At 53.4% G+C, this 13,650-nt stretch overlaps 1 protein-coding gene across 1 annotated transcript in view; it reads left to right on the top strand.

Annotated features, from left to right (window-relative positions):
* Nucleotides 1-3,795: 3,795 nt before the first annotated feature.
* PTPRN2 (protein tyrosine phosphatase receptor type N2) overlaps nucleotides 3,796-13,650 on the top strand; it is a 535,117-nt gene continuing 525,262 nt past the window's right edge. The window contains exons 1-2 of the mRNA XM_007463991.1: nucleotides 3,796-3,847; nucleotides 4,449-4,652. Of these exons, the coding sequence (XP_007464053.1) occupies nucleotides 3,796-3,847; nucleotides 4,449-4,652 (256 nt within the window). The remainder of the gene's footprint in view (nucleotides 3,848-4,448; nucleotides 4,653-13,650) is intronic.

The following is a 13,650-nucleotide window of genomic DNA, read 5'->3' as shown; positions in this document are numbered from 1 at the left end:
GGGTGGCACCGTCCTGTAGCTGGGCGGCGTCGGTGTGGGACGCAGACACGGGGGTGGCACCGTCCTGTAGCTGGGCGGCGTCGGTGTGGGACGCAGACACGGGGGTGGCACCGTCCTGTAGCTGGGCGGCGTCGGTGTGGGACGCAGACACGGGGGTGGCACCGTCCTGTAGCTGGGCGGCGTCGGTGTGGGACGCAGACACGGGGGTGGCACCGTCCTGTAGCTGGGCGGCGTCGGTGTGGGACGCAGACACGGGGGTGGCACCGTCCTGTAGCTGGGCGGCGTCGGTGTGGGACGCAGACACGGGGGTGGCACCGTCCTGTAGCTGGGCGGCGTCGGTGGCCTGCGGGCTCACCTCGAAAAGCCTACGGGTCTGGCTATAGTTCTTCTATGGGCCGCCTCTCAGAATCCCCCCTTGAGCCCAGAGCCTCTGTGGGACGCAGACATGGGGGTGGCACCGTCCTGTAGCTGGGCGGCGTCGGTGTGGGACGCAGACACGGGGGTGGCACCGTCCTGTAGCTGGGCGGCGTCGGTGGCCTGCGGGCTCACCTCGAAAAGCCTACGGGTCTGGCTATAGTTCTTCCATCTCCACTGCCCTCGCTGAGCCACCCCCTCCGCACGGGCAGCCCCCTTCAGCCCCGTGGGCTCCTGGCAGAAAGCGGCCCCTGCCTGCAAGGCCCTGGCAGCTCCTGCAGCTCCTGCAGGAAGGCCGAGCCCTCCCCATGCCCTCGTGTCTGCCTGACCTACCCGGCTTGCTCCAGCCATGGAGCTCTGCCCACCTTGGTCCCGGAGCCCCAGTGACCAGGCACCTCCCTCCCTCTGCAGGTCCAGCTCCCCAGCCTGCAGGTCCTCGCCAGCCCTGCGTGGGCCAGCCCGTTCCTTAGGTGCCGCTTCTCTGGGGCCTCTGCCTGTGGCACGGGACTGCTGCCCCTCCTTCCTGCTGTCCTCGTAGCCTGTCCACTGTGGCCCACGTCACAGTTAGAGGTGAATAATTTGCGTGTGCTTAGCGCTGTGGGGCCGTCTGCCCCGTGAGCTGGAAGCCCCTGAGAGCGGAGCCGCTGTTGTCCGTCTTTGCCCCGAGTGCACGTCCCACGGCTGTGCTGCCTGTTGGTCCAGCGGGACGTTAGAGCAGGGCCGTGTCCGGGGGTCAGGGGGCAGCACAGAGCAGCATGCATGGGGACGAGTCCACTCACTGGAGAGGGAAGGGGCCTCACAGACTCACTGTGGACACGGGACCGGACATGCTCAGAGGTGTGCTGACGAGAGTGTACGCCGTCCTGCAGTGGACGCAGAGAAGAGAGTAATGAAGTTGCTTGTTGAGGAGTAAGTGAGGGAACCAGGTTTCTGGGACAGAGGCATTAGAAACATGTTTCTGGGGTGAGTTTAGAGGTTGAAAGAGCAGCTTCCTTGTTCTTGCGGTGAGTTTGGCAGTTAAACAAGTGTTAGAGGCTGTGTGTTTCTATACACACAGACATACATGTGGACACCAGTGCACACACATACACATAAACGTGTACGTACACAGTAGACACGTACACACCCATACACACATGGAGGTAGACACATACGTACACAGTACATGTACACATCTACACACATTCACATACATATACACAACACACATCTACACATGCCTACACACATTTGCAGGCATGAAAACACACATATGTAGACACACAGTACATAGCACACACATGCGCGTACACTTATACCTTGGTGTCCTTTAAATATGGTGGTAATAATGAACGACATTATTGAAAAATGCATTGGGTAAAACAATAATGAGCACAGCACACCTACTAGAACAGCCAAAATCCAGACGCTGACAACACCAAACACTGGAGAGGAGCAACAGGGACCCTCACTTCTGGTGGGGACGCACATGGGGTGGCCACTGGGGACGAAAGCTTGGTGGTCAATTACAAAACTAGACAGACTCCTACCATAGGATCCAGCAGCTGTGCTCCTTGGCATTTACCCAGAGGAGCTGAAAACATGTCCACACAAAAACCTGCATATGGATGTTTATAGCAGCTTTATTCATAGCCGCCCAAACCTGGAAGCAACCAAGATGTCCTTGGGTAGGTGAATGGGTAAATAAACGGTGGTGCATCCAGGCAATGGAATAGTATTCAGTGTTAATAAGAAATGGCTGTCGAGCCTCAAAAAGACATGGAGGAACCTGAAATGAATATGACTGAGTGAAAGAAGCCAGTCTGAGCAGGCTGTATTCTGTATGATTCCAACCATATGACATTCTGGACAAGGCAAATTTACGGAGACAGTGAAAAACATCACTGGTTGCTGGCGTCAGGGAGGAGGGAGGGATCAACAGGTGGGGCACAGGGTATGCTAGGGCAGTGAGAATACTCTGTATGACACTGTGATAGTGGATACATGTCAGTGTACGTTTGTTCAGGCCCATAGAAGTACGGCACCAAGAGTGAACCCTAACATGAACTATGGGTTCCGTACCCGTATGCTGATGGCGTGTCAATGTAGCTTCGTCAGCTGTAACAAATGCGCCATTTGATGGGAATGTTGATAATGGGGAGGCTGTGCCTACACGGGGGCAGAACGTTTGTGGGGAATCTGTGTACCTTCCTCTTAATTTTTCTGTGAACCCAACACTGCTCTGAAAAATAAAGTTTATTAATTAAAAGAAGCTACTGGGGACAGTGTCTCTACCTCATGAGCATGGCTAGAGTCTAGCGGTGAAGACGTCCAGGGTTAGCTTTCAAACGATCCAAACAATTAAATTATTAGCTATCACGAATTCTAAAAGCACAAACAGTATTATGTATTACATTATCTATAGTCTAAATATATGTTTAAAAGAAAGGTTTCAAGAAAATCTGATGAATATTTGTCTTAGCATATATTTACAACGTTGTACACCACAAACCAGATTTAAAGAATGAAGCCGTCACACTGCAGAAGGGAGAGAATTTACCTGGAACGCTCCAGAACCGCGAGGAAATGTCCTTGCCCGCATTCTCCTCTGTGACAGCCTGAGCGGTGGGGTGTTCCCTGCGGGAAGTGGCTCTCAGACACGTCCCCGGAAGCGGGGCTACCCGCAGGCGTTTAGCTGGTCGCTGATACGGACCTGACTCCTCTGCCTGCCACTCAGCTCAGCTACTGATCCCTGCCCGAGGCCGAGGTCCCTACGCTCCAGCCTCGGTTTTCTCGTCTTCGAAACGTTGGGTTGGACCGTTTTAATGCTCCTTCCATTCCCTGGTTTCCAGATATTTCCACTTGAAGAGGGGCATGGAGGTTCCGGTGCATCCTGGCGAGTTCTCACTCTTGTCTCCTTGCCCCACGCCCCAAGCACACCACCCACTGGCGTGGACTTCTTTGCATGAAACGGACTCAGAGAACAGGGACACTTATCGTCTGTGTTCCAGCCGAGCAGACCGTCCATCTTGCTGGGGGGTGGCAGTGGGGAGGAGACCCTCCGTCCGAGACAACTGTCCCCGGATCACTGGTGGCAGGTGGGTTAATTTCAGCGGCGCTCACCGAGGGCGGGGCAGAGGCTGAAGGTTGAACTCACATGGCCGCCGTCTGCCTGCTCCCAGCAGCCCAGCAGCCCGGCAGGTCGCCTCCTGGACTCTCTGGGCTTTGCAGAGGCCCACAGAAATCCGGGAGGTGCTTGTGAAAGGACACTTACGATGATTGTCTGCTGCTCGCGCAGGGCGTCCGCCTTAAGCACATGTGGAATATGCAAGCAGCAATTACTGATCAGCCTGGTGCTGGGTGCTTCTGCTAATTAAACTGGTTGCATTTGAAAGGCAGTGAATGGAGGCGCTTTCCCCCTGCGCCCAGCCTGACGCTGTAGATGCCACCCTGGGTGAGGCCCTGGGTCCTGAATTAGCCTTTTGTACCCAAGGCGGTGATTTGAATGTTTGAACCCCCATAGGAAACTTGTCTCAAAGTGAACAATTCACTGAATAAAGACTAATTAGGGTCTAAGTTAATTAGAAGGTGCGGTTTGAAAAGATGTTGATGAGCAGAGTCTGTCATTTCAGACAAATAGGACAGAGCAGGACAATGGGTCCCCGTTAACATCTCACTGTTCCTGGAGCCCCGCTTCTTCACCGCGTCCTGAGGAGGCCCCTGGAAGCCAGCCCCGCCGGGGCTCCACGGCCCCGCCACCAGCGCCTCCTGCATCCGGGCACTTATGTTCCTAGGCGTCCCGTTTCTCACCTGGAAGACCGGCGCTGAAGACTATTGACCTTTGGTCACTGGACAGGCAGGAGCAAAGCTTCACATCGAAAGTGTGAAAGTCTCCGCTGGCAAATGACAGAAAGGCGGGGGCTGGGCAGGGAGGGCTGGAAAGTAGACTAAAAACCCAAACTACGCTGGACTCAGCCTTTGCATCTGTGGTTTCCACAAAGCCCTGCTTTTCCCCTAAAACACCGTCACTTTACAAGTGCTTCTGATCCTGGCAGCTCCTCGGAGCCTCGCCGCCGGCCGTGGCCAGGGCTTCCTGGCCGTCTGTCTGTCTCCTCACTTACCTGACCTGCCTCCCTTTGTTACAGACGGAGCGTTTGGACGGTGTCAGGAGCTTCCAGCCGTAGACGTGCACCACTACGAAGTGTCGCCAGGGGTCCTGCAGCACCTGACAGCCACCCTGAGGGCACTCTCCCGCACAGGTATGCAGGCCGGGGCCCAGTCCGCGCCCTGCTGCTGGGCCAGCGGCCGCTACGGCGCCAAGTGCTTGGAAGACATGTTGCTTCTTCTTAAAAGCCCTTGGCCTCTTAGGTGGTGAGGAGTTAGAAAAGGGCCGCGCCAGCCAGCGTGCGATGGGCAGAGGCAGGCGGCCTGGGTCCCTCCTGGGTTCGAGGTGGTCCCGGCAGCCGTGGCTGGCGCTGCCGGTCAGTGAGGGTGGGGGGGGTGGCCGCGTGTGTCGCTGCAAAACGGCCGCACCGCCAGAGCCCTGTTCCTAGTGTCCCAGCCCAGCCGCCCGGCTGCTCAGTGGCCCATGGGCAAGCGTGCAGTCTTGAATGAGTCCCGGGAGCAGGCCAGGCACAGCCTCCCCAGGGAGAGGCGTTTTCTGCAGAGGATGAATCCTGAGGGTCTGCGCTGTGATTCACCTGCCGCGGCCTTCCCGGGCTCCTGCAGCATCGGGTCTGCCGTGGACCCTCCGAGCGCAGGCGTCTCCCCTGGGCACATGGGACCGTGGCTGCCTCCTGCCCACAGTGTCCTCAGTGTACCGGTGTTCCCTGCACGAGGCCCGTGAGAGGAAAGGCGATCGGGGCCCCAGAGCCCCGGACGGCGCCGAGGGCTGGAGTGCTGACACGTGGCGCTGTGGCTGGCCTGGCCCGTGAGAGCGGGCTTCCTCTGATGACTGCTCCCGCGGGCGGGGGAGCAGGTGCTGTGGGCTGTGCCACTCGCTCCGGCAGAGAAGACACGTGGCGGCGGCGGCGGTCGGCCCCATGCGGGTCCCTTTGTGGAACCCACCGCCGTCCTCCAGGACACACCGCCGTCCGCGGACGGGCGTGGGAGTCCTCACCCTCCTTGGTGGTGGCACAGACCTCTGCAGTCCCTCCGGGAATGGGATGTTGCTTTTGGTCTATGATGTTGTAAGTGGAAACTGCGGCGTGTGGTGGTCTTAGGTGGAGGTGCTTTGAGTGCCTTTCCCATGTGATACCCTCACTCCGCAGGTCAGGGAACACGGTGGGGATTCTGGCAGCCGCTGAGTATGTGCATTCCGGAGCCGGCGAGTACCCACAGGATGGGTTTGCTCACCTGCCCCATAAGCCCCTCTGTGCCTGGCGGGCCTTGGTGATGTTTTGGGTCTTCTGGTGTTACTGTCAGTTGAGAGCCGGTGTCCAGTGGTCACTGAAGAGTCTGCTGACGTCCTTTTCCTCGGCGCACAGCTGCCCCGGTAGAAGGCTGCAGGCCCCTTTTGGAGGCTGGGGGCGAGATGAACAGGGTGAGGGTCTGGTTCGTGGAGCAGAGTCTTCCCTCCAGGGGGCCTCTGCTCCCACCCGTCCTGCAAGGGGCTCTGGTCTGTGACATGGAGGTTCCGAGTGTGGAAACTGGTGGAGGGGCTGTGACTATTTTGGCGATTCAGTAGTAGAACTTTCCTGCTGGTGCAGGTCCCTGGATGCTGGTGGAAGGCCCATCTCGTCCAGCTCTAGGAACACTGCCAGCGGCTAACCAATGCCCCAGGCCTCGTGGGCCACTTTCTTCTGATCAGTGCTCTGTGGTGACCACATCCCCTTCTCTTTGGCACTTAAGTGCCCCCACTTGGCCCCTGCCTCCCCAAGGCACCATCATCCTGGTGCACTCAGGGGTCCCAGATGAATGGAAGCAGCTCCCAGTGTATTCCTGACACATGCGGGCATCCCTGTGAGCTCTCCGAGGATGCTGGGACCCGTGAACTTATTTCTCGTGCTCTCTGGGCCCTCCTGGGGTCATTGGCAGGTCGATTGTGCTGGTCTCTCTAAGACTTTGGGCACATGCCTCTGTCATGTAGAAAGGGAGTTCTGGTGTTTCCACTTCACTTCAGTAGGGACCTTGTGTCCCAATTTATGTCAACCAGCGGTGGAGACTGCTGGAGCCATTGGCTGGAGAATCTGTGCTTAGGGGCCCATATCAATAAACTCCGCCTGGTCCAATTTCTGTTCATTCCGCCTTGACCTCACATCCTGAAGATCCATCCCCACATGTGTTTCTGTTGCTACAAATTGGCAACATCATGCAGTTCTTTCATGTGCTTTGTACTCGCTCTGTGGCCACGCCTCACCCTCCGGGCCTGCTGGGACTGCTGTCCGGATGCGGGTTGAGATGCACAGAGAGGTACAGGGTTAGCAGGGCAGCAAGGCCACCACCGGGGGGACGTTCCAGGTTCCTCAGGAGAGGGAGGGGTGCTTCTCCAGGCAGAGCAGTTTTGAGGGTTCATTGTCCCAGCTTGGTTAGGATGTGTCCTTGTATCCCCGTCCCAGTCCCAGCGCCTGTTCCCAGCACTGTGACAGAAGGCCGTGAAGCTGGGGATCCAGTGTGTATCGCGGTTCGGTCTCACAGGGTCAGAATGTGAGATCATTTCAGTCATTTCAAAGGGAGTTCAAGACATATGGAGAGCACTTCATGGAGGAGGCGAAACATAGAGGAAAATAAGTTGTGTTTTTTTTGCGGTACGCGGGCCTCTCACTGCTGTGGCCTCTCCCGTTGCGGAGCACAGGCTCCAGACGCGCAGGCTCGGCGGCCATGGCTCACGGGCCCAGCCGCTCCACGGCATGTGGGATCTTCCCGGACCGGGGCACGAACCCGCGTCCCCTGCATCGGCAGGCGGACTCTCGACCACTGCGCCACCAGGGAAGCCCAGTTTTCAAATTAATAGATTTCATGGTTTTGAGCAGTTTTACATTTGCAGAAAGGTTAAGCAGAAGGAGTAGAGGGTTTGCATACACTACTCCCCCGCTTCAGAAGGCTTTCTCGATTATCAACGTTTGGCTTTGGGGTGGTACACTGACTGCAATTGATGGGTCAATACTGATACACTGTTATCAACTAACATCCATAGTTTACATCAGGGTTAACTTTTTGTTTTGTACATTCTGCGGGTTTTGACCAACGTGTAATGTCATGCATCTACCATGATGGGATTGCATAGAGTAGTTTCACTGCCCTCAAAAGCTTCCGCGCCCCACCTGTTCATCCCTCCCTTCCCGCCAATCCTTGGCAACCACTCATCTTTTAACTTCCTTTTCCAGAATGTCATATAGTTGGGATCATACAGTATGTACCCTTTTCAGATTGGCTTCTTTCACTTAGTAATATGCTTTGAAGTTTCTTCCATGACTTTTCATGGCTTGACAGCTTGTTTCTTTTTAGCGCTGAATAATATGCCATTGTCTGAGTGGACCAATTTATTTATCAGTTGACTTACTGAAAGACATCTTTGTTGCTTCCAAGTGTTGGCAATTATGAATAAGCTTCTATAAACGTCTGTGTGCAGGGTTGTGTGGACATGAGTTTTCGGCTCCTTTGGGTAAATACCAAGGAGTGTGATTGCTGGGTCGTTTGGTGAGAGCACGTTTAGTTTTATGATTAACTGCCTGCCTGTCTCCTGGCAGCGGGTATGGAGGGGAGGGGAGTTACTAAACCTCTTTGAGGGGCATTTTCTTCGTCTGGTAAATGTGGATGATCAAACAGGGCTGTTGTGAAGGTCAAACGCTGAAATCAAGTAAAATATTTTAAACCCTTTTATAAACGTAAGTATTTCCAAGTGTTAAATATTATTTATTTGATACTCTGTTTCCAATTTATGGAGCTGTCACACAGATCATACCCACCTTTTTTTTTCCCAGTGCAATTATTGCAAAGTTTCTGCTAAGTTGGTTAGCTCTGTGCATCAGTTCAAATGCCAGAAAAACAGCCATTTTCCAAGGGATGAGGATATGTTCTATTGCTTTCCTTAGAACAGTGGTGAGGATGATGATGATAACACAGGTCCGCTCACTGACCGACGAGCACGGCTGTGCCCTATGGGAGCCAGTCTGGAGGTCCCCTGTGATCACGATGCGAGGGGACAGGCGGGAAGGACATTCGGGGCCTGGAGCCACATTCCTGTCCTTCCTGAGCCCAACTCAGTCCCTCCCCGGAACACCTGGTCCCTCCTGGGAACACCCTATTTTTAAGCTGATTCCCCCGGCCAGTCCTGACCAGGTTGCACTCGGTGTCTCGGGAGCCCTGTGGTGCCTCTCACAGAAGCTGGAGGAGTTCTTTTGGGCCTGGCATCCTGGTTGGGGGTGGTGTTTTGGCTTCTGCTGCTGGTGGCTCTTTGCGGCTGGGCCACTAGAGGGCGCGTCCGAGTGGCTGGACAGGCCCTTGGCGTTGCGCTCTGTTACTTTGTACCTGGCAGCACGTTGCATTTCCTTCTGTCTTAGCGGCAGTGGAGGACTTGCCCTAGTAATCCCGGAGGTGTAGGCGTGAAATAAGGTTTTGTAGGCTAGGTTGAAAAGAAGCATCATGGGGACATTTGTGCTCTCTTCTTTTTAAGATTTTTAGGAATTTCATGTAATGTCTGAAACATTTATATTAACATATGTCCATACAAATAACCCAAAGAAAGTTTAGTATTGGCTGTTTTTTTAAAAATTTTTAAATTTTATTTTATTTATTTTTTTTATACAGCAGGTTCTTATTAGTCATCCATTTTATACACATCAGTGTATACATGTCAATCCCAATCTCCCAGTTCATCACACCACCATCCCCACCCCCGCTGCGGCTTTCCCCCTGTGGTGTCCATACGTTTGTTCTCTACATCTGTGTCTCAACTTTTGCCCTGCAAACCGGTTCATCTGTACCATTTTTCTAGTTCCACATACATGCGTTAATATACGATATTTGTTTTTCTCTTTCTGACTTGCTGCACTCTGTATGACAGTCTCTAGATCCATCCACATCTCAACAAATGACTCATTTTTTTCCTTTTTATGGCTGAGTAATATTGCATTGTATATATGTACCACAACTTCTTTATCCATTCGTCTGTCGATGGGCATTTAGGTTGCTTCCATGACCTGCCTATTGTAAATAGTGCTGCAATGAACATTGGGGTGCATGTGTCTTTCTGAATTATGGTTTTCTCTGGGTATATGCCCAGTAGTGGGATTTCTGGATCATATGGTAATTCTATTTTTAGTTTTTTAAGGAACCTCCATACTGTTCTCCAGAGAGGCTGTATCAATTTACATTCCCACCGACAGTGCAAGAGGTTCCCTTTTCTCCACACCCTCTCCAGCACTTGTTGCTTGTAGATTTTCTGATGATGCCCATTCTAACTGGTGTGAGGTGATACCTCACTGTAGTTTTGATTTGCATTTCTCTAATAATTAGTGATGTTGAGCATCCTTTCATGTGTTTGTTGGCGATCTGTATGTCTTCTTTGGAGAAATGTCTATTTACGTCTTCTGCCCAGTTTTGGATTGGGTTGTTTGTTTCTTTAATATTCAGCTGCATGAGCTGTTTATATATTTTGGAGATTAATCCTTTGTCCATTGATTTGTTTGCAAATATTTTCTCCCATTCTGACGGCTGTCAAATTGTGTGTCTTAAATTTTTTATCTGAATGTTTTAGGATTTTCAGATTGCACGTTTGACATCATTTTAACCCTATACAGTAAGTTAATATGATATATTTTATAATTTTCATAGAATAACAGAGAATAGCAATACTCAGTATAGTATAGAAGAGTATAATTTTAAATAGTTATAATTTCAGTATTCCACCCATGCTTTCCTTTTGCTGTAAGAGGAATGCACCTTTTTATTTAGTACATTAAAAAAAACAACAACAGAGGCACAAAGGTTGTTCCCAGTGTCACTTAGCTAGTGCAGAATCGGGGTTAGAATTCCCAACAGCAGAGTGTAGAACAGTAGTTCTCAAAATTCTGATCTCAGGAACCCTTCATACTATTAAAAATTATTGAAGACCCCAAAGAGCTTCTGCATTTTTGTGGGTTTAGTGCTATCTGCATTTACTGTCTTAGAAACTTAAAATTGAGAAAATTTTAAAAAGCTGTGTTTTAATTCCGTTTAAAATAAAAATATTCATAATAAACTTGTTACATAATAACCATAGTAACTCTGTCTTCCAAAACATTTTTTTAAATGTGCTAAGTTTTTGTTTTGTTTTAATTTTTTGCATATTTCTTTAACGTTTGCCTTAAGAGAAAACAGTTGGGTACTCATATCTGCTTCTGCACTCATTCTAGGCAATTTCCACCCACATAGCCTCTGGAAATTTCCAGTGTAAGAGAAAATAAAATGAAAAGGGTAAATAGTGCCTCAGTATTTTATGAAAATAATTTTGACCTAATGCCCACCTTAGAGCCTCAGGGACCCATGGAGGCCCTCAGGCCACACTCTAAGAACCGCTGTAGAGAGAAAAGGGGGTGGGTTTGGAGTCAGAAGGAAGCATCAGCTCCAGCTGTGCCCCAAGCGGGCCACATCAGCTCGGCACACACGTTGTGACAGTACCCAAGCTCTCCTGGTTTCCATTTCCCTACCTGTGGAGTGCGGGCAGCACCACACGCCTTTGGTCGGGCGCCCGGGAACCAGACACTGAAACCGAGGTTCACTGTGGTCAGGTCCTTGGAGAGTGCTCAGGGCATAACACCTGTGCAGGTGATGGGAGCCTGGTTGGGCAGAGGGGGGGAGGCAAGGGCGATGCTGCACAGGAGGTGCAGAGCGGAGCCCAGAGGAGCTCTGGGTCTGGAGCTGGGCACAACCTTCAGAGGTGACCCCGTGGGGGCGCGGGGCTGGGCCTCTGTGCCCAAGGAGGGCCAGGGCCCTGGGATACGCTCTGCCCAGGACGAGGCTCGGGGTGGTGACTTAGGGAAAGGCCATTCCCTGTGGCTGCGGGAACGGAGCAGACAAGACCCCAGCTGAGAGCTGCCGGCCTGCCAGTGTCAGAGGCCGAGCCCCGGGGAGGCATGCGTGCAGCACGACTCCATCCCACAGCCACTACATGGTGTTCCATAGTTTCTCAGACGCACTTTGTGTTCACGTCTTAACACCCCTGAAATCAGGGGTGCATCTTACTTACATCAAGAGCATGCCGTCATTTAACCGGCAACATTTTGGCTTTTTCTTAGCAATACTGAAATGATGGTCTGTCTCAAAATCAAAATTTCTTAGCATGGATGAAATACAGTAATACCGTCTCATAGGACTGTTCCAATCCCAGGTGATGCGGGTGGTGCCGTTCACTAAATGCTCAGGAAATGGTGAAGCCCTTTGTCACCCACACTGAGTTATGGAGAGCCTTCCCTTCCACAGGGACTCTCGCAACTCAAGCTGGCGTGAGCTGGGCGGCCGGGGAGGAAGACTGAACGTCCCCAGCGGGATGGACTGCTGGCTCGGTGTGACCATTCTGTGGGTCAGTTATGACTCTAGAGCATTCTATCTCAGGAGCTAAAATGATAAATCAGAATTGGGTACTGTGGTTAACTGCTTGGGATCCTGAATATATACATTTGTTCAGCTTTTTACAGTTGGGCGCAAATTAACACAAGCAGATCGAAAAAGGAACGTGGGGCCGTAGAGCATCACGGCGGGGAGCCTAAAAGCCGCCCTGAGCAGGAGCTGACGTCTGCGTGTGCTCCGCCTGCGCCGGCTCCGTAGCCGCAGGCCCAGCGCTGGGGAAGAGCAGAAACTAAGGCATCAGACGTTCCCTCCGCAGTGTCCCTCCACCTATTCTGGTGTTTTTATTTGCTGTTCCACGTCATTCTAAGTCAAGAAAAATTAAGAAATTATTAGCACGGCGTTTTACCATTTGTCTTTATATCGTGCAATTCTGGTTTTAAATGCAAGTATAAGAGCATTTAATGCCCACGCAAAATCACCAAAATTATCCAACCCCTATTTCGTGGCTCGAACGTGCATACATGCTGGACGGCGGAGACGCTGCTCTGTTTCACTTCTCAACGCGGGCACATCCCACCAAGCCCACCTTCGGCTCCCCCATGGATACCTAGGACCGAGGAAGAGGAACTCTGGCCGCCCTACCATCCCCTCTCCTTCCCTGTCGTCATTGAGCATAGATGGCTGGAAATTCGGGGAAGTGGCGGGAACCAGAAAGGATGCGACAGGGCCCCCCTTGTCTGTGTTTCTTGGAACACCGCTGCTTGCTTTCTGTGTGCGAAGCAAGTCCTGGGTGGAGGTGAGCTCGCCTCCGGGGGCCCCCTGGGATCTGAGTTGAGGGCGTCTCCGAGTCGATGTGTGAGCGGGCCAGGAAGGGCGGCAGGCACGCGGACTGGGTGCCCCCCCGCCAGCACGCACCACCGCCGTCTCGCTCGGCGTGCCTGCAAAACGCAAGTTCAGAGATGAAGTTGATGGTTTCAGGACAGGGGCATAGACCTGTGTTCTGTCCTCAGGGCTGGGTGGGTACGAGAGGGACCTCGGTGTGTGGTTGACGGCCTCTCCTTGAGCGGGTCACGGCCGATGTACCCGCTGTGCATCACCACCGGTGGCCCTGCCCGTCCCAGCCATCCACCCAAGCAGTCGCCGAGCGCGTGTCTCTGTGAAAGTTAGCTTCTGCCTTGGCCCACCTCATAACTGCAGAGGCAGTGTCTGTGGTTCAAACTGACGTCAATTGCTTGCTGCCGAAACGTCCCAGGTTTCTGCGTAGAACACAAATCCTTTTGACTGTCGGACGTTGGGAAAATGTATTTCTGGGAGGAATGACAGCTTGTGCCGCCCGCCTGACCCCATGAGCCCCTGGATGCCGACTCCGGGAAAGGCCTCTTCGGGACAGGCCTGCACTTGGACCGAGGCTTTGGAAACGGGCCTGTGGAGCTGGGGCGGAGCCCGGGGAAGCCAGGCCTGGGGCTTGGGCCTGGGGGGGATGCACCCAAAGACTCGCCCGTGGAAGGCAGACGAGCGAAGGTGGGAGACCAGAGGGGGCACCGTGGGGGTCGCTCTGGCCAGGTCGGAAGGTGGGAGGGACTGAAAGTGGAGCAGCAGAGGACCACGGATACCCCCGCCAGTGGGATGCGGCGAGGCTGCCCTGCGGACGCGCCTGTGCGGTGCGCCCGTGCGGTGCGCCCCGGAGAGCGTGTGGGGCGGCTTCCCGGCGTCCGAGCTTTGCGGCCAAGGAGCCGCCAGCGCTGAGCGCTCGCATCTCCCCGAGGAGGC

This window comes from Lipotes vexillifer, unplaced genomic scaffold (assembly GCF_000442215.2).
Source record: "Lipotes vexillifer unplaced genomic scaffold, Lipotes_vexillifer_v1.1 scaffold2094, whole genome shotgun sequence".
Lineage (NCBI taxonomy): Eukaryota > Metazoa > Chordata > Mammalia > Artiodactyla > Lipotidae > Lipotes > Lipotes vexillifer.
This window is presented reverse-complemented; position numbering and strand designations above follow the sequence as displayed.